The sequence below is a fragment of the Electrona antarctica genome (genome assembly GCF_951216825.1).
Source record: "Electrona antarctica genome assembly, chromosome: 7".
NCBI lineage: Eukaryota > Metazoa > Chordata > Actinopteri > Myctophiformes > Myctophidae > Electrona > Electrona antarctica.
The window spans coordinates 43,119,089-43,141,585 of NC_136812.1; the positions used below are offsets into that span (position 1 = coordinate 43,119,089).

General features: G+C 42.2%; 1 protein-coding gene across 1 annotated transcript in view; it reads right to left on the reverse strand.

Annotated features, from left to right (window-relative positions):
- The window catches only part of negr1 (neuronal growth regulator 1), a gene marked incomplete at its 5' end in the record, with an annotated part of 215,152 nt that overhangs the window by 127,393 nt on the left and 65,262 nt on the right, over positions 1-22,497 (reverse strand). The window contains one exon of the mRNA XM_079506224.1: positions 6,794-7,032. Within this exon, the coding sequence (XP_079362350.1) occupies positions 6,794-7,032 (239 nt within the window). The remainder of the gene's footprint in view (positions 1-6,793; positions 7,033-22,497) is intronic.

Consider the following 22,497-nt stretch of genomic DNA (forward strand, 5'->3'; position numbering starts at 1 on the left):
TATAAACACAATGGACACAAGGAAGTGGCAGACACTCACTTCAGCTGATTATAGGAAAATAACAAAGAGATGCAATATGAATATTGGAGAGATGAGGCAGCCTGACTAGTCTGTGCCTGGACATCTCCATTGAAGCGCACGGTGGCCGCTCTTTACCAAACTAATTTGGCATGGCTAACGGGTGCTTTTAAATGCCACTATCGCTTTCCCAAATGTGTGTGACCAAAATAGCAATTTAGGGGAAACGTGCCAACACGCCCATGACCACACCTCTAGGCGCAAATACCGGTGTCGGCAAAAAATATAGCGGGTGACACAGGACGAAAATACCATTAAGGGACAGAGAAAGCTCCTATATTCGTAATTTTCGGTCAACGGCTGAATTGCGGGCCGCGCTGCGGGTAAAGGATGCGACAAAATTGGAGCCCCTAAAGTCTGATTCCATTTTACCTTCAACATCTTAACTCATTCGGCACCACAGCGCCCTCTGGTGGAGGGCTCTTCAATATCAGGCCTTTTCAATATCGGGATATTAGCGTTCAAAAGGCGTTCAAAAGGCGCAATTGGCGATAAATGAGTTAAAGAAAAGGATTACCTGCAGTCTTTGTAAGATGGAGTTTCTATTGTACATTAACATTAAAGCCAATACAACTATGTCTGTACCTGCATGCAGTATTATAGAATCAAGAACAAAACATATGGCTTGAACATTTATCTTTAAACAACCTATTTGAGTTTAAAAGAGTACTGTTACCTTTTAGAGTAGACTGACAAATGTGTAGCTATTCTTTAATCAGATAAGAGTAAAGGTACCATGGGTGGCTTTAGCCTGGTTAATAAACCAGACCGAATCAGCCGTTGGCAAAAACGACAGTTTTGTGTGATATTAGTCTGGCTTATTAGCCAGGCTAGGGTGGCTTTACTTTATTTCAATTTTATTTGTCTTTTATTTGAATAAAAGCCTAACCAGCGGCTGAGTAAAATGTATTTTTGAATGAATTATTCATCTTTAATGTCTTTTTTGTTAGTTAGAACAAAAAAAGAACCAAAAATCACATTTATACGGTGATAGATAAATAAGTGCCATTATCCGATTCATCGTTTAATCGTTCATGAAAATAATAGTTGCAGCCCTAATTAAAATACAATATCATTCTCAGAGACTCGGAGTGGAGTCGCTGCTTCTTCGCCTGGAAAGGAGCCAGCTATAGGTGGTTCGGGCATCTGGTTAGGATGCCTCTCGGGCGTCTCCCTAGGGAGGTGCTTGAGGCACGTCCCACTGGGAGGAGACCCCCGGGCAGACCAAGGCGCAGTTGGAGGAAACACATCGACTCACTGGCCTTGGAACGTCTCGGGATCCCCCAGGAGGAAGTCACTAATGTTGCTCTGGAGAGGGAAGCTGTTGCCCCCGCGACCCGACTACGGATAAACGGTTGAAGATGGATGGGTGGATGTTATTATCTTAAACTTGAACACATGCAGTTGAACAATGCTGTGTGCCTGGCCCTACCATGGGTGCATGCATGGCTTGCAGTGATGGCTTGTAGCAGCCGTTAATGCAATAACTTATTACATTATGCAAAGCATATTATGTCATTGATTCAGACATTTTGGTTAGATATTAGATCATTGGCTATTATTACACAAATAATTGCATGACAGATTAACCCATTCTGGGCGGGAACCCCTTTTGGTGTTTTAACTAAGCACTATGTTATACTTTAGCTATTGAAAAATAGCAGATCTACAAGCTCATAGCGCGCCACCGAGTGGCGCGCTATGAACTTGTAGGTCTGCTATTTTTGAAAAATCTTACTAATCTTTATAATATATATATTCTTTCAGAGCGAACGTTTTTTTTTATTTCGACGTCAGGCCTAAATGCGTTAAGTTATTGCCAGCTATTACATTATGGGAGGTTATGACATTATGGGCTGCATAGTGCATACATGAATGGCCCCAGTGGGAAGTGAAGCATTCATCCTAGCAGTGTCTGTGCCACGCTGTGCCCATCACGCGGTGTTAGGACCACAGCTTGACCAATCTCTTCATTGCAGCTACATTTATCTCAACTAAACTTGAGATAAAATCACATCACAACAGCAGGCCCAGCTGGAGAGCCGTGTATCAGTTGATACAGGTCACGGTGCCAATGTTACAGGGGTCTCATTTCATTGGGTGGGTTTCTTATCAGTTTTGAACTCACGAGCCCACTGCTTCAAAGCTTGACAATCAACTATGCCATATAGGGCTGCAACTATGCATTATGTCCTTAGCTATTGATTACTTTTTTTATATATCATATTATATTATATATATTATTATATTATATCTATATCTGTCTGAATGAATGAATGAATGAATGTGTGTCAGAAACACCGCCGTATCTCCTCACCACCTGCACCAATCGCTCCCACTTTTCACACAGGCATTGACCATAATAATATGGAGGTCTTAACGAAGCCCTTTTTTTGATTTTACACATTAATGATTAATAATGAATTTATTAGTGAATTAAAAACGCACCCAGGGCGCAGTACCCCCTGGCGGCCACAAGGGGGGGGAATATCTCACAACGGGTAAGGGCTAGTTCAAATAATCGAGAAGCACTTGACTTGAATTGATGCGGAACAAAATGAATCTATTTGATGTTTTGTAATTTACTACATTGATTAGTCTGATTAACCACCTGTTTGTATACTTCAATGTACAATGGTGCCTTGCAAAAAAGAACAAAAATAACTGATCTAAAATCACGCCGAGATTAGAGCGTGTGACTGAGTGATCCCACGACGTGATCAGTACTGTGGCAATGTCAGGCGAATGTTATCGCCTACCCATGGGACTATAAAGAGAGGGCGATAAGTCGACACATGATCGGACAGCTTTCATATCAGTCCTATGGCGTGATATGGCAGCGGACCAATCTGCCCTGGACTGTCTATGGATGGTTTGGTGACATTCACAGCTGAGCAGACACCAGAGTTAATCCGGGCTCAAAGGAACCCAAATAACAGCGGAAAACAGCAACCTTCAATGGTGGCCGTGTTTTATAGCCAACTCCCTCCTACACCGTTGGCAAATCCCTTTTCATTCACCAGGGCAGTTCATTGACAGTAATATTAATCTATTTACTCAACAAACGTTGTTGATCTAATACAATTTCCTCACTGTCTGTGTGAATAAAATAAGTCCATGGTAGTCATGTTGGTAAACTAATTATCACGAGAGAGAGGGAGCAAAAGGTTATCCAATCACCTCCAGTTAGGGCTGAGAAAGATTGGATTATCCCTGAATGTTAATCCATACATATACACTTCAACAACACCAGGCTCACGGAACAGAGCTGTGATGAAGGCAGTGGGATGTGGATGTCAAGGCAGGAGGCAGCAATAATTATTGCAAGTAGGTAAACAAAGCATATGCAGAGTCAAGTTGGACTTAATTGGTGTAAATCACTGCATCACATAAAAGGAATGGAACATGGCATTTAGAAGATGGATTTTCCACTAAGGGTCATTTTCCTGTTCTGTAGTTCACCTCAACAGCTATAAGGCAGCCAGGCATTACCTTACACACTCAGCCTACAGCCCATTACCACAACAACTAACAATTATTCTGCTGCTGTCAAAGTCCAGTCGTTAATTAGTTCTCTGGTGAATTTATCAGACAACTCCGGCTGGTTTCCCATATGATAATAGATTTATCGGCTTGTTTGCTACTACTGTATAATATATGGATGTGGAACAAAATATACACCGTATATATTTCCACAACTCTCAAATTGCTCACTTGCTCAGTGAGCAGGTCTTTAATGCTAGAAGTTGAAATGTCACAATTTGTACCTTTTGTGAATCACAGCAGTGGCATATAATGTCAATACTGCTTAATACTGCTTGGTCAACTCTGACCGGCTCCGACCGCATAACGCTCACAGAGAATCACGGCTCGTTTAGCTGGTACCCGTTGTGGCCATCCCCTCCAGGGTTTGATTAATCCATTAAGACCTGGAACGCATCTGTGTCACCTTAGCTTTTGACCACTTTTAACCATTATTTTAAACTTTAGCCGTTGAAAAATAGCAGATCTACAAGCTTGTGGCACGGCACCCATGAGCTTGTAGAAAAATCGTGAAAACGTGTGCAAATCTTTGAATATATATTCTTTCACAGTGAACATTTTTAACTCATATCTTTGCATCTGGGGGGGGGGGGGGGTCCCTGGAACAACACATTTTGAGATGGGGGTCGGTGGCCAAATACATGTAATTTTGGGAGTCCTTGACATGAAGCATGAGAACATCTGATATAGAAACATAGGTTTTCGGAAAACCGTTAGGATTTTACAAGACATTTGTAGAATGGAGTCCTCAGTTCTCAATGCGTTAAAGCTAATATACGTAAAGCACCTGCAGTCATGATTACCCACAAGGCTCTCTTTACTTGGCTCGCCTCATGCTGGTATAGCCTGCAGGCATGAGACAACACAATGTACCCTCAAATGTATCCTTCAACAAGGTAAACCACATTCAACCTGGCGTCCTTGTTGTGTGCACTGTGCATGTCAATATAGGCATTTCCAAAACGTAACAAAGAGCCGATATACACATGCACGGCGCATCACGTTGTGACCTTGTAGATCTGCTATTTTCTCTATTTCATATGAGAAATGTATAGGGCTTGAGCCTTGAAGGCTCGGATGGCCCTGGCGCACATAAAGTGTCCGACCACGTCATCAAACGCACTTGTTTACAATGGCTGCAGCCTCATTGGAGGCCTTAAGTGGGTGTGATAAAATTAAAAAGCTGTTGATGTGTCCTTCAGAGCTCAGTTCTATTTTGGAGCGTTGGCGCGCGACGTGATCCAAAATGACGTGGCACGTCAGTGTCTATTTATTCAAACTCTTTTGGTTTGGTCCTCACAATTCATTTGTATTGCAGTGTGTTGTATGTCCGTTTTCACTTGTTGACGGTTCTAAAAACACAGGCTATTTTTAACTTGTGTGCTTTCAGTGTGTCAGCCATCAGGGCCTTGACACACTGAGAGCGTCATCAAACAACCATTGTTTGATGCCGAGCGCAGCAGAAGCTGTTGCATCTTTCAGAGCTCGGTTCTATTTGCACATGGCAACAGATCCCAAATAAGTTGGAGCAACGCAGAAAGGTAGCCTTGAGTTGGAGGAGCAATGCAGAGAAGTACTAGTCTCTTTTCATTTTAAACTTGTATTGCAGTGCACATTTATACTATTGAAGAAAATGCTGACTCTATTTTCTGGGTGGTATTATATTCAGGCATCAGGATACCGTTCAGACTATTAAGACCAGTGGACCAGATGGATAAAATGCTTAACATGATTTATTTGGTTTATTTGACAGGTGGTGGCATGATGATGGTGATGAATGATGATGAGGAACAAAACATACTTAACGCATCACAAGGTGGACACAGTTCTGGAGGTGCAGTCTCCTCACACAAATGTTTGCTGTGAGCATTCTACCTGGCCTTAACCTCGCCTCACCAGGCTTTCCACCACCTCGGAGGAAAGCCTGGTCTCTGTTTCAAAAGTCTGTATGATCCTGTCGGGAGCGGATGATATCGTTATGTCATGTAGTATTGTTTTGTAGTTCGACAGGCAGGAACAACAGGCGGCAACTTCCTCCGATTTTTCCTCCGGTTTGAGGGAAAAGGAAGTTGCCGCCTGTTGTTCCTGCCTGTCGAACTACAAAACAATACTACAACATGACGTAACGATATCATCCGCTCCCGACAGGATCATATACCGAAATAAAATGGTGCCTAGGCTAACCTGGCCTACATAGAACCACGCCAGGTGTGCCAAATTGGGCCACACCCATCACTAAGTGAACTATCATCTGGACTGATTCAGACTCCACCCACACCCAGTCAGAGTGTGAGGAGCTTTTGTTTTCATTTGTTCTAGCTACACAAGTCTGTGCTAAAATTAAACACAGACAATGTGAACAGGCGGAACTCACGAAGCGTGTCAATGGCACTTTCAGGGCTTAAGTGATTAAGAGATTTCCGTAAATATATTATGTTTGACCAAATACCAGGACCAAAAATCACCTCGAAGTGAAATGATGAAAGTGAACGAGTGATTTATTTTGTAGGACAGATGGTGCTGGATACACCTGTGACCATTAGCTACCCAGGCAATGGAAGAATATTGTCACAGACCATATGTTGAACTGTATGGGCTACATGATCCATGTAATAGTGAACAAACAAGATGTTCAGGGGAAGAATTACAGCTTAGGAGGAGCCAAGGAGGGGACCGAGAGCTGCAGATGCATGCAAGCAGGGGACAGTACAAAATTACATCAAAGTATGGCGTTTATTGTTCAAAACCTTTTATGTGGCAAACTGAATGGCCAACAGTTGCAGGTTGCAGGTGCAGACGAAAAATTTATAAAAAAGAAAGACAAAAAAACAGGGGAACTAAATGTACCTCTAGGCAGCTGCCTTAATGGTTGTGCTCACACGAAGGAGGGTATGACACCCGCACGTGCCATGAATCGCAAGCATGCACGTACAGTACACACACACACACACACACACACACACACACACACACACACACACACACACACACACACACACACACACCCATCGGCAAGTGCTGATTGACAGATACACGCACGCACGCACGCACGGACGCACGCACGCACGCACCGCGACTAACAGTGCTTGACTAATACAGACACACACGCGCGCGCGCGCGCAGACACACGCGCAGCACTTCGTGCACACGCAGCAATAAAGACAGCACTCACCTTTGACAATGAGGTTGAGGAGCTTTGGCCGCGGGTTCCTCTCGCTCTGAATGGAGCAGGTGTACTGGCCGTCGTCCGTTACATCCACCTTCTGTATCTGCAGGCTGTACTCGTGTTTGTCCCCGACGCTGGACACGATGGACACCCGCGGGTCCACGGACCACTTGTCGTTCCCCGCGAATATGATGCTGGAGCGATTCAGCCAGGCTCCCTTAGAGATCCCATCCAGCAGGTAGCACCTGTACAAGGGGGACGGGATGGGAGAGACACTTGGGTCAGCTCTGAGGACATGAACCGTCGTTGTTGTTGTGTGTGACTCTGGAATAAGATAAGTGGACTAAGTTGGTGTGCAACTCAAGTACACCATTAGCACGGGCTGAGCTTGTGATTAATTGCAGTGGTGGAAGAACAATTATCTCCTGAAAGTAAAAGTCCTGTATTCACTGTTTTACGTATAAAATGTTGGCATCAAAATGTGACCAGATTTGATTGAGAGACTGCCATCGCGCAAATTACAGCTTTTCACCAGAGGAGAAAAACTTTTTTATTTTTTTATTTTTTTATTTTCAAAATGAGTAGCACATGCAGACTTCACATACTAGAGCATGTCTGAAATAAGTGTCAGAGCTGAAATCGACATGTAAAATAAATGCCCAAACATGTAGCTATAGGTGTAATGTTAGAGACCACAGAAGTGAACCTTTCAAGCCTGTTTTCTCAACTTGCTGTTTTCTGCAAAAAAGAAATTACTCTATAAGCCATATCTCCAAAACTGGTGGGTCAAACTGAACAACCAATATGTCAATTTGAAGCTATGATTTCCTGCTTTCATATGACGTGAAAAAACGAAAATTCAAAAAAATACAATGGCAGTCCCTCAGTCAAATTTAGTCACAAATATACTTACAGTACCAAATGTAAAAGTACTCAAGTCATTATGCAGAGTAGTCCATTTCACAATAAAATTCATAATTGGACACTTTAACGTTGCAGCTGATAAAGATGGGGCTGGTTTTAATTACTTTATGTGCTGCTGGGTAGCTTATCCTAATCACCATTTACAACTTAATGCATATTCTGTATAATAGTCTAAATCTGCAAAGTAATTAGTAACTAAAGCTCTTAAATAACTGTATAGCGGGGTAAATGTCTCTGATGTAGTGGGGTATATAGATATTTAATAATCAATAAAGTAAAGGTACCTTAATATTATACGTGGGGATAGTACTTGATGACATACTTTTTCTTTTTCTGTTGGCCTACATACATGAATTGATGAATCGACAGCAAGCAGCAGCAAGATATATTTACTTTCTTATTTCCCCATCTTCTCTCAAGACTAGAACTAAAACAACCAAGGCCACAGCTTCACACTGTACCACACAGTTTAGTCTCAGATGCATGAAGACCCAAAGCTGTATTGAGTAAATAATCCAAGTAAACGATGGCCTAAGACTCTAAAGTTATCCTTGTTTACTTGCTCATTTACCACTAAGGAACGGCATACTGACACAGAGCAACGTAGAGCCAAAAGGCACAGCTGAACTATTCTCAAATATATACACGGTCTGGAACACCAAAACCTTTGAGGCAGGTCACGAACACAAGAATGGAAGAAACAATCCCAGTGTTAATTTAACCACTTTTTTCTGAAAAACCTCATGTTTCTATATCAGTGGTTCAAAATATTTCATGTCAAGGACCCCCAAAAATATATGAAATTGGCCGCTGACCCCCATCTGAAAATGTGTTGTTTCAGGGACCACCTCCCAGAAGCAAAGATTTGAGTTAAAAACGTTCGCTCTGAAAGAGTATATATTCAAAGCTTTGCTTTGTTCATGATTTTTCAAAAATAGCAGACCTACAAGCTCGTAGCGCGCCACTCGGTGGCGCGCTATGAGCTTGTAGATCTGCTATTTTTCAATAGCTAAATTATAACATAATGTTTAAAACACCAAAAGGGGTTCCCGTCCAAAATGGGTTAATGCGGAAGGCTTTCACAAAAAATAGCCGATCAAACTTTTCTGCACAAACAAAATGGCCTTCCCCACAATAACAGAAAACAGAAAAGACTGTAGGACCTGTAAAGGTCCATTTGGTTCCATTTGTACACCCTTTAGACTTAAATGAACACAAAGGATTTGACTGTGTAGCGTAGGTTTATGTTTATGGGCCTAATGATGTCTCAAAGCCATTCAGAATGTACTGAAAAGCTCCTTCGAGTACTCATAACTAATGTGAGGTTGCGTGGAGAAATTAAACAAACCACGCAGGGTGAAGGAACGGGCATGCGTTTTTTTGTATGGTGGTGGCTGTATAGCCTGTGGGAGATCGAAAACCAGACAACTTCCCCTTGGCATAGCCAGCGCCATGCTTCATGGATCTACCAGACCACAACTATTCGCTAAGTCAACAAAAGGAAGTGCAAACACTGAAATGCAATGCCTTATTGCTACTACTTAAATAAATATGCCTCGAGATGAAATTGATCTGCTGAATAATACAGGAAAACACAGCTCCAGGAAAAACGACAAAAAGGAAAAAAGGCACACTGATTACAATCAAAGGCCTCCACTATGATTAGCTTCAAATTTTAATTCCTTTGTCTTTTTCTTTGCCTTTTTGTTATTCTGCAGTCCCTCTGAGATTAATTGCTAACTAGCTTGGCGTCACCATTGTATTCAATGTTACATGGGAGGTAGCCTCGGAAACCCAGACGTTTTTTTTTCCAGGGAGAAAAAAAAAGTCTGGGTCGAGTCCACTTCAATTCGGCATAGAGTAGCGCAAACATCTCTCACTCTCTGCTGATTTCTGATCGTCTGCACCTTTGTTAAATTGAAGCACACACGCACACATGTACACACACACTCCTCTCTCTCCCTGTCGCTCTAAGTAATTAGTCTCATGTCCAGCAGCTGTGCATAGTTTCTCCTGGCGGATCCTGCCGGGAGCTGCCTATGCCATAAAAAGCATAGGTGAGTTCCAGGTTACATGGGAGGTAGAATGCATGTGTGTATATGCCTGTGTCCTGTGATTAACACAAGTAAAAGTGTCCTATTTTGAATGTTGAATCAAGGGCAGGTTCCAGGAATACAGTCAATGTCGCTAGAGCTAGTCCTATAGTGCACGTGTGCCAGGGCACACACAGTACAATCCTCAAAGTTAATGTATACACATTTGCGACCAAATAGACCCCCAACGGATCCGTTTGGTTACATTTGTACACGCTCTGTGTTAAATGAACACTGAGGATTTTACTGTGTAAGTATGCGCATGCATGTACATGTGCTAGGGCAGATTATTTTTGTGTGCATTAAGGCACAAATGTGCAGTCGTGCTGGACTTCTCTGTTTGCACTGGAATCCCCTCCTACAATACTCAGGAGCATAATTTCAGTTTACTTTAGGGATGCTCTGCCAAACTTCAACATGTGCAGAGATTGGGGGCATGGTGGCACAGTCGGTAGTGCTGTCGCCTCACAGTTAGAAGGTCCTGGGTTCGATTCCCGCTGGGGACGCTGTGGGTGCTGCATGGGGGCGTGTTCTCTCCTCCGTGTCATCAGTGCCCATACCCGAGGCAGGGTTGGCGAAAGGGCCTTTCTGTGTGGAGTTTGCATGTTCTCCCCGTGTCCTTTAGGGTAGATACCCTCACAAAAAACCATGCAGTAATCCTGGTCTCTAAAACTACCTCCCCCTGGCCAGCCGGGAAGCCTGATGGAGGAGAAAGGAACTGGTCGGAATAACGTGTTCCTTCCACGCGCTACGTCCAGCCGGGAAAACTCCCCCCTGTCAGGTGAAAAGAAGCAGCTTGGACTCCTCATAAGCATGAGGTCAGTCCGCTGCCTCCCCAGGTTGGCAGAGGAAGTATAGCGCCCAGGATTACATTAGATAATTGACACATGGGTGAAAAAGAATGTCCAAAGAGTTGTCTATTCTAATTTTAGTCATAGTGCACATTAATAGTGTTATTGCAAACATCTATCACCACTATCAACCATGTTTTTTGATGTACTTGATGAACTTATGCTAGTGTGTCTATAGTCTAAGTCTGTATATATATAAAATACAGACTTTAATTGACTGGTTTCCAGTGCTGGGCAGTAACGAGTTACTAGTTACATATTACTGTAATATTATTACTTTTTCCAGTAACGAGTAGTATAACGAATTACTCTGCAGAAATAGTAATATAATAACAATTTACTCCGCCAAAACACGCTTCGTTACTCGTTACAAATGAGCGTCATTTGTTTTCGTTCATAGTTATGCACTCATAGTAGATGGCTGTTGCATGGCATGCAAAAATGTAACAGATCTACAAGCTATCAACGGGTAAAAACAGAGATGCGTTGTAGCTTGTAGATCTGTTTTTGTTAGCCTGCACAGCCTGCGCACAGTTATGACGTAGCGTATGTTATTCGACCATCAGTCACACTCGCTTCACTTCCAAAAAACAACAGAGACAGACAGACATGACAGATAAATGTATGGGTATTATTTTTCATTCCTGTCTGTCAAAGATGCCAAGTATATTAATGTCCGTTGTAAACTTTGCGTGTGCAAAAAAACACTTTGTCTAGGTGTTGAAGCATCTGTTTAAAGACAAGAAACACAGAGCTCACCCCCCCCCCCCCCATGCAGGCAAAACTGGATTGGATTTGATCCGCCGGGACATTAAATGGAGAATGAAGAATTGTCTCGTCACTGAGTGAATTGTTGTAGACGAGGTTAACCAACTTAACCCTCATGCACCATGGTCCATCACAATACCTTTGAGGCCTCCAATCTGAGAACCCATCGGCAAATAAAGGAATAGCAGCGCCCTCTTTTTCCTTGAAATTGGACGTGAGTCAACAGGCCGCCTCAAAAAGGTCAGAGACTGTTGCTTTATTTTATTGTTTATGTATACAGTATAATGTGTCCGTGTTGAGATGCTGCAGCCATGTGTGTGCAGTTCAGATTGTTGATGTTGAATTCCAAATGTGGAATATGCAGCAGAAAAAGACTGATGAGAGACTGTTGACTATTTTTGTTTTATATCCTGCAAATATTCAGTTTGGCTGAGTGGAGACTTCTTATTCCAATGAATTGGATTCAGTTGTAAAAGGAGCTGGCTAAACAGATTGTGTTCTTTTGCGGGTGGAAGGGGCCCGGTTGAAAAGTAATATAAAGTAATATGTAACTATATTACTCTTGATTCCAATAAGTAATGTAATATTATTACTTTTTCTAAGGAGTAATAAGTAGAGTATTACTCCCCTAAGTAATATTGCTCAACACTGCTGGTTTCCACATCTTTTGAGTAATTTGCAAGCCTACTAAAATGTACACAAAGCTAGCCCAAATTGAATGTACTGGGTATGGATGGCAGCCACTCGTAGAACTTAATACGTGATGGCAGTGACTGAGTGTTTATGTAATCATATGATAATGCGTTACTCGAGCAGCAGTTTGCTGATTTGTATACCAATGTACGTTTGAAGAAAACTCGCTTTGAGGCCAACTCTATTCTGATGAAAAGTCAATACGCAGGATTTGAAAAACGACGCGATGAAAGCCGCGGTCAGACCGTCAGCGCCAAGCAGTTGTTTTGCTCTCATCATTCCTGCCGTCGCGCTGCGTTGATGAAATCATGTCTCTAAGTGCCACAAACAGTGAAAGTAATGGCCACAGAAAATGGGCCATCAAACTACTGTTAACCTATTGTCAACATCCCATCCAGACCGCCAGCTTAGGCAATAAAGCCTCGGAGGAAATCAGTTTGGCATCCAAAACAAAGCTCTGTAACCTGTGCCAAGGAAATGCCCGTCAGACATGCGAGTAGAGGACAACGGCCGGCTTTACCTCGCAGATGCACTTCCCTGATGACAGTGTCATAAAACGTTTGTTGTCACAATGGAGAAAGGACAACATTGAAAATAACAGAAGCAAGGCGGGTTAAGAAAACTCTTAAAACTAAACTGGCCACTTGAAATACAAATTCCACCCACTTCTTTACAACTGTAAACCTGTGATGTGCACGGTGGCAGCTGGAAGGTCCTGGGTTCGATTCCCGCTGGGGGCGTGTTCTCTCCTCCGCGTCATCAGTGCCCACACCCAAGGCGGGGTTGGCGAAAGGGTCTTTCTGTGTGGAGTTTGCATGTTCTCCCCGTGTCCCCTAGGGTAGGTACCCTCGTAAAAACATGCAGTAATCCTGGTCTCTAAACTACCTCCTGGCCCCACTGGTCGGAATAACAACTCTCCCCTGTCAGGTGAAAAGAAGCAGCTTGGACTCCTCATGCATAGAAGGAAGCATGAGGTCAGTCCCCTGTTGGCAGATGAAGTGTAGCACCCAGGATTACATTAGATAATTGACACTGGGTGAAAAAATGGGTTGCAAAATCGTAGGATAAAAATTACAGAAAATAAATAGCTGATTCTCATCCTGATTCTGGGCTAACCCTAACCTCAGTCTTAACCGGCCACGTAGGTCGGACTAACGAGATGTCTGACTTATGGGCAGTAAACACAGACATTGTTTTTATGTCATGAGTGCATCAACACAACGATGCTAATATTAAGCAGTGTTGCGGTGTGTGTCAAAATGGAACCCAAATGCAGGCAACAGAGGCAGAGTAAGGTCCACAAGTCTAATTACCCAGGGGGCAAAGGGGGTTGACCTGCATTTGTCATAACATACAAAGTTGTCCACCAGAAATAATATCTATGACCCCATAGGATCACAACCTATATGGACAACTCGGTCAATTTTGTTGCGAAAGTCCAATATGGCCGCCCCCAATATTAGCCCCTATTAGTTATAATGGGGGGTGAATAGGGCAAATTTTTAAACTGAGAGATATTTCCACGAAACTTCTCAGGTTGATCAATGATATGAATACGAACATTTTCTGTATTGCAAGTTTCCATGAAATCCAATATGGCCGCCACAATATGGCCGCCACAATATTAGCACCAAGAAAATAGGTTTTGGCTCTAACTTCTGAACCAGATGAGCTAGAAATGCAAACTTGGTGTCTATTTCATGGTTTCTGACCATGAGAGACTCAATGGAATACCTATTTTTATTATTGGGTGTTTCTGGAGCCTTATTGTGCATATTTACAAGATGGTGGCTACCCGAAATAGTGCTTTACCATGATTTCTACCATGATTGTTGACTGTTTTGGCAAACACAAGCAATATTAACCCATTGGCTAAGATTCATGGCACAGAAGGAACATATTTTCTTGAGCTTGCATATTGTCAAAATGGCTGCAAACATGAAAAAGAAAAGAGACATTACATTTCCTGTCAGATCCTATTACCCAGGGTGGCAAACCACCCCTTTTTGGATACCTGCATTTGCCATAACATCAAAGGTTGTCCACCAGAAATATCTATGACCCAATAGAATCACAACCTATATGGACACACCGGTCAATATCTTTGCTGGAAATCCAATATGGCCACCACAATATTAGCCCCCATTAGCCTATAATGCGGGTGAATAGGGCAACATTTTAACTGAGGGATATTCCCACGAAACTTCACAGGTTGATCAATGATATGAATACCATAATGGTTTGTATTGGAAGTTTCCATGATATCCAATATGGCCACCACAATACTAGCACCCAGAAAATAGGTTTGTCTCTAAATTCAGAACCAGATGAGCTATAAATACAAACTCATGGTTTCTAACCACGAGAGAGATATATACATATTTTAGCCATACTTTCCCTCTATTAAGTATTATTGTTCTGGGGTGTTTCTTTGCAGAAAGACATCCCTCTGGCTGTATTTTGGTTTTGTTCTACTGTTTCTGTTGGCATTTCCTCTGTTTATGTTGACAATCATCCCTGGTAGGGACGTGCATCGTCAAGCCGGACATCCCTTCCTTCACTGAGTATGGATGGTCTCTCAGTGATGGTCCCCTGTCCATCTAGAGCCAGCCTGGCCTATGCCAGAAAATTGTTCATGTGCCAGGGACTGGAGACAAGATGCAGCAGGAGCTTCACTCCATTCCTGACTGGGGATGCATCACCATTATCTTGGACTCTGGCTGGCATCCTGTCATGAAAGGACGCGATGAGAGAGATCAATGTCCCTGGACAGCCAAACTTGCCAGGGATCTGCCACAGGCCCTCACGATTGACTGTGTGAAAGGCCTTGGTGAGGTCGACAAACACCATATAGAGACCCTTCTGCTCTCTGCACTTTTCTTGCAGCTGGCAAATGGAAAAGATCATGTTACAGGTACCTCTGCCTCCGTGGAAACCACATTGGGATCCAGGGACAACATTCTCAGCATGGCTGATAAGCCGGTTGAGGATGATTCTTGCTAAGATCTTTCCTGTGATGTTCAGGACTCAGGAGGGCTATACCATGATGGTTATCGCAGTATGCCCCATCCCCTTTCCTCTTGTAAACATGCACTATGGATGCGTCCTTGAAGTCTTGAGGGACTTCCCCCTATCCAGATTACCTGGTACAGGTGCCATGCCTCCATTCTTGTAGATGTCTGCGGGCAATCCATCACCTCCTGGTGCCTTTCCAGAAGTGGTTTGTTGGAGTGCTTTCACTGTCTCTGCACTGGTGGGGGGGGGGGGGGGGGTCAGCCAGATCAGCTTTGATTGGCAGCTGGGGTATCGTGGCAATATCCTATTGAGGACTCTCTGTTTAAGACCTCACTCTTGTCAGTGAGCAGGACACTTGTCAGAGGAGTGGACTGGAGTTTAGCCAGTGGTTTTGGGCCCATAAAGAGCACACAGAATGATGCATGCATCTGAGACATTCCCAGTCAGGAATGGAGTGAAGCTCCTGCTGCATCTTGTCTCCAGTGCCTTGCACATGAACAGATTTTCTGGCAGCCTTTGATACAGCTACATGATATTGTCTTGTTCATTGACATAGGCCAGGCTGGCTCTGTAGATGGACAGGGGACTGCATTCCCGTCACTGAGAGACCATCCAGACTCAGTAAAGGAAGGGATGTCCGGCTTGGCGATGCACGTCCCTGCCAGGGATGATTGTCAACATAAACAGAGGAAATGCCAACAAACAGTAGAACAAAACCAAAATACAGCCAGAGGGACGTCTTTCTGCAAAGAAACACCCCAGAACAATAATATCTTTCGTGGTTAGAAACCATGAGTTTGTATTTCTAGCTCATCTTGTTCAGAATTTAGAGCCAAACCTATTTTCTGGGTGCTAGTATTGTGGTGGCCATAATGGATATCATGGAAACTTCCAATACAAAAAAATATGGTATTCATATCATTGATCAACCTGTGAAGTTTTGTGGAAATATCCCTCAGTTAAAAATTTTGTCCTATTCACCCGGGTAATAGGATCTGACAGGAAATGTAATGTCTTTTCTTTTTTTTATGTTTGCAGCCATTTTGACAATATGCAAGCTCAAGAAAATATGTTCCTTCTGTGCCATGAATCTTAGCCAATGGATTAATATTGCTTGTGTTTGCCAAAACAGTCAACAATCATGGTAGAAATCATGGTAAAACACTATTTTGGGTAGCCACCATCTTGTAAATATGCACAATAAGGGTCCAGACACACCCAATAATGAAAAGAGGTATTCCATTGAGTCTCTCATGGTCAGAAACCATGAAATAGACACCAAGTTTGCATTTCTTCATGGAAACTTGCAATACAAAATTTTTTCGTATTCATATCATTGATCAACCTGAGAAGTTTCGTGGAAATATCTCTCAGTTTAACAAATTGCCCTATTCACAACCCCATTATAACTAATAGGGGCTAATATTGGGGGCGGCCATATTGGACTTTCGCAACAAAATTGACCGAGTTGTCCATATAGGTTGTGATCCTATGGGGTCACATATATTATTTCTGGTGGACAACTTTGTATGTTATGACAAATGCAGGTTTCCTAAAAAAAGGGTGGTTTGCCCCCTGGGTAAATAGCGACCAAACAAGGGGAAAGGCTTACATCAATGCACAGCAGCGTCAGAGGTCAGAACCATGAAAGCAGTCCAAAACAGGCCAGCACATCCAAAGGGGCAGGCAGAAATAACAAAGAACCAAACACATCCAAAGGGGCAGGCAGAAATAACAAAGAACCACAAATAGGCAGAAGGTCGAAATCCAATCTGAGAAATAAAGTCAATAAGGAACACAAGGAAATAAAATACTGAAGAAATACGAAGGGAGATCAGGAATAAACACTTCACTTGTAGCAAAGAATGAGCAAAAAGTGTCCAGTTTTGTAGGTAGTGTCTTGATTGGGGAGAAGGGAACTGTCAGGCTAATAAACCCTTTTCGGGTTTATTATCCGGTCAGGATCGAACCAAAACAAAGCGACGCCGAAAAAGCTGGAAACCACAAACGGGATTTATGTATTTATTTATACTACCATAACCATCCTGTCTAGATCGGATCAACGGCGATTTAGAAACACAGACCAGGCTTTCCTCCGAGGTGGAAAGTCTGGTGACGTGAGGTTAGGCTGATGAGGCAGTTGGAGACAGCAAAATGGTGTAAATGGAACTGTACAGTGGTGGAAAAAGTACTGACATTTTTGAGGGGTGCTAGCACCTCCTATGTCCAGCTTTGAGGCATGAAGACAAAAGTGAAGACGCAAATTGTGATTGGCCAGCCCAGAATGAGATGATGTATGATGACGTATGATGATAAGAGCGCCCATCACTTAAGTTCACACAGGTGTGATTTTTTTACTTTAGTAAAAGTATCAATAGGAAAAAAATATGTCAAAAATAATTGTAGTGGAGTAAAAGTATAATATTTGCCTCTGAAATGTAGTGGAATAGAAGTAAAAGTACTGAAAATGTAACATACTCAAGTAAAGTACAAATACTTCAAAATAAATGTACTTAGTTACTTTCCACCACTTGGACTGTAGTGGTGGTGGAATGGAATGTGGGAGTGGCCTAGCCTGGCTAATAAGCCAGACCGAATCAGCCGTTGGCAAAAATAAATTGCCTGCCGGCGGATTACGGTCTGGAGAGGCTCAATTGTACGCCCATTTCCTACACCAGAGAACTGGTGTGGCCAATCGGGACACGGTATGCAATATGGGCGGGCTTTGGTACAGTGACATTCAATGCTTGAGACCTTTGACTGACAGTAGCTCTGACCAATTGCGTCAAAGAGAAAATGTTTGAACCTGCCCCCCGGGAAACAAGATCCATACACAGCATCTCCAGACTCAAATACCACACGACAGTGTGATTTGAGTCTGGCTTATTAGCCAGGCTAGGAGTGGCCAGCATGGAGACACAGTCTGTGTTGAGACAGACCGTGACAAGCGGCGATAAAGCACCACAATTTTTATTTGGAACAAGATAAAACTTTCACTGCGAATAAAAGCATCAACCTGTGTAAATAAATGAGGCATCACTACTTGAACAGCTCGTTGCAAAATATGCTCCATAACAACGTATTGTTTATCTGCCGTGCCCCCAGTGTGTAAAAAGACCATAACATAGTTGAAAAAAAAGAGGAAAAAGCCCTGGAGTCAACACAAGTCAAACACATTCTAGAGATGTCATTATAAGTGAAACCATTTTCACAATTTTGTATAAAATAGGGCTTCAGTGGTCAAAAGACATACAATGGGCTAGTTAACATTTCCATCCACATTCCTGGTCAATTTGAACAACCCTAGACGTACGCAACACTGACTAAGGATTTTGTTGTGTAAAGGCCAATAGGTGACGAGAGCAAATCCAATAACCAGCTCCATTGTCAATGATCTAAAGATAGAAATACAGGCCTAGGCTAACACAAACCTATGCAGAATACAAGGCGTGTCTCTACAGTACAGCAATGAGTGGAGCGGGGCTCCCTGCCAGCCTCTCTGAAGAACATTATCTTCAAATGACTGATCATTTAAAGCACATTTCTCACCATTTAACGCACATTTCACAATTCCTTTGGGAGTCGCAGCTCCGCTGTAATGAGAAATCAGCATGACAATTGTTAGATTTGATTCCAACTTTCATTTTGGCTCATTTCAGATCACACCGTGGAAATGTTGCCGCATTTCTCACATTATGTCAATCTCCTGTTATAAAAGGAGCACGCGTCTATGTATCAAATGAAGGAGAACCAGACCCATATGTTGTTTTGGCTGCCTTTTAATTGCTCTTAACGTCTCTCTTGTCTACTGTACCATAACTATGCATTGGTTTTTTGTATTATTATTATTATTTATTTTTATTGTTTCACTGATGTATTGTATTGCACTGTATCGTATTGTTTTTCTTTGACCTGTGAAGCACTCATGGTACGATGAGAGTAGTTTTTAAATGTGCTATACAAATAAAATTGATTTGATTTGATTTGATTTGATATATCATGCAATTATTTGACTGATCTGCATCTGTAAGCTGATGTGTTCCGATTTGTTATGTTTTTATTTATTTATTATTATTTATAGCAGATCTAAAAGCTAACAACATTTCGTGTTGTTGTGAGCTTGTAGATCGGCAATCTTTAAAGATATTTGAATAGGGTGTAAGTAGTTACCGGTAAATAAAATAAAGTTAAGTTTATCTGCATATTATATTTGTTTGCTTGTTCGTATATAATTAAAACTAAATAATCTTTTCATACATTGAAGTTAATATTTATACTTTAAATGTTTCGCTATCACACAGTTTATGTGTCTTCAATGTATCTGTTCGCTCATACAGTATGTTTGTGAAATTGAAATTCGAATCAGGTTTTTTCCAACTTGATTTCAGAGCAAAAATCTGCCTGGGGCGGACTCTAAAAGGAAGTGCAAACGCAGCAGGGCTACAGTATGGTGGTGCTGATGAGCGGGGTGGGGTGAGGAGGTGGAGGACCTATACTGCAAACAAGTCATGTTTCCAGATAACTTTAACTATTCTGCTGAATTTCCCTTGTTTGTTCCTTCAAATACCGGCGTTGACGTCTCTCAGAGCTGAAGGCAGGGCAACACGACACCCATGACACCTCAAGTGAGCTTTACTTTAATCGAATCCCTGTCCCGTAGGAGGAGCCCGACGGGAGGTATGCATCCCTTGGTCTGTACAAAGCCAAGTTAATTATTGCATAGACCCCAAAGGGTGCATTCTCAGGCAGCTTTTTAGGCTTTAAATATGCATTAAACGATACTTGTATTTGTCCCTGCGTGTTACTAGTAATTGCAGAGCTGCCAGGCTCATCATGACTGTCCTCTTTATTGTCGTTTTTGGCTTACAAAGACCAATGATTTTTATTCGTTGGTGATTAGGCACAATAACATTAACACACACACATGTGCACGCACACACGCACACACACACACAAAAGAAGCGAGTGGGTGGCATTTAAGAACGTTGTATGAATAGAGATGAAATAGCCATTAATTACAGTATGGTGGTTACTAAGACAGGAAGATTGTAATCTGTTTAGCCAAACTCTTTGATATGGTGCCATGATTAACAATAGGCCATCAGTGTGACCCAGATTCCTATTTGCTTTTCAAAATAATTTTCTCAGCAAAACAGTTCGCTGAAATGTAAATATGTTTCCTGGCAGCAAATCTCCTCTTGCAAATGTGTTCCGGACGGTGTTTCACAGTCTGGTGGTAGTTTAGCAGATTTTATTTTTGCATTTTTCCTCTCGCCACATTTGGCAAAGAAATTAGTACACTTCTGGATGGTATCTTCTGTAGTCTGAGCTTTGCCGTTATGTAACACTTATGTAAGACACCGTCGAGGACATTGATTTCAACGTCTATCTTAAGCCGTCTTTTCTATACTGTGTTACGTCTCACTGCGCATATAAGGGAACTAATAGAGTGGTAGGACATTTGTAATGAAGTTAACATGAATTAGACTAATTAAAGATCTTTTGACATCTTTCTCTGACGTCTTTTTTCTTCATTTCTTTCCTCTCTTTAATCAGTTTTGATAATTTATGCAAATAAACTAAACCTAAACCGATAAGCCATGACCTTAGATGAGTCATTTGGCTCTATATTGTGCCAAATGACTATAATTATACCAGAACAGATCCCAAGTTCACAATGCTTCCAGCTAACTCGCAATGCGCTTGTAAATTGGCTATTTTTTGTAATTCTTTACAAAAAAAATTAACATTTGGACAAGATGACATGCACAAATTAATCATCTAAACTGGCACAATAGTCATCTGAAATTTATTTTAATTGAAATTGTTTTAATAATCCCCCCCCCACCCCCCAGGCGCAGCATGCCCACTTTAAAAACCTGTGCAGTCAGGAGTTACAGAGTGGACACCTTTTTAAATGCACTGAGAACTTAATTTAAACAGCCCTTTTTAAAGACTTACCTGGCACATTACATATTCACATCCTCGTTTTAACTCGAATTAGCCAAATAACATTGAATCACACTGCCACAGTCGTGGAACATCTTTAGAGACAACGGCTGGGTTTCCCAAACGCATTTAGTGCAAGACTTGTAGTGCCACACATGCTCAGATGCCCTCTAGGCCGCACACAGAAGCCTGTGAACATAGACATTCTGTGCATAGATGTGCCACGCAGTGGTAGGCCTCAGGTCTACCATTCTGAAATTTAATTTAATAATATTTGGACTGCTGGACAGCTGACAGTAGGCTCTCTTTACTCTTAAAATATATATATATATATATATATATATTATATTTATTATATTTATGTATATATATTTTTTTTAAGTGTAAAGAGAGCCTACTGTCAGCTGTCCAAATATTATTAAATTACATTTCAGAATGGTAGGCCTGGTACCATACCAGGCCATACCATTGCGTGGCACATCTATGCACGGCTTCTGTGTGCGGCCTAGAGGGCATCTGAGAAGTCTTACACTAAATGCATTCGGGAAACCCAGCCATTGGCTTTGTGTTTCGGCTGTTTCCCTTAATGGAAACACGCACTAAAAACCCTCCTGGATAAAAGGATGTTTTGAAGAGCATAATGAGAGAAACCTAATTCAGCCATTACATCCGGCGGCGAGTGGGAGTGGGAAGACGCTTGAACACAAAGTCGGAGACAGATGTTCTAGCCCATTGTTAGCGCTTCCCACGTGACGAAAGAGAGACACCTTGACACGTGAGAGAGCACCATTCGCAGCACGCTTCGGCTGCACTCGCTGCCCTGAACGGGACTCTATTCTACCACAGAGCCTCAAGTGAAAGTATTCTGTTCACACACGCACATACTGATGTTTAAGAATGAAGGTGTCAGAATGGCAAGTGGAAGGGGACTATGGTTCTGTGTGCAAATTCGATGCCTTTTGCCCAGCACCTGGGCTAGAGTGGAGGTGCATGCTCTATTATCTTTGTCTGTGTGCAAATTCCAAATCATCTTTACTGCCTAGTACCTAGTACTGCCTAGTACCTTTGAAGAACCACCCCGTCGACATCATCATTCCGTTTCCTGCAAATCTGCCTTAAAATGGTGTGATCCTTTGTCTTCATGTTGAAAAATAATCTGCCAATAACAAAACTGTCAATAACAAAGAGTAGCACAGAGCCACCCATTGCGTGCCGCCATTGTCATTGGAATGCATTGGGCCTCAATTTCCCAGAAGCCTTAGCAAGCCAGTGCGACGGATGTTTTTTCCGGTGACGTCATCTGAACGCGTCACCTATCACACTGCGATGGAAATCCATTAAATATAAAAGTCTTAAAACGTATTAAAGACGTGAATTAAACAATGAAAACATAACTTGTGTAACTCGTGAACGGGAG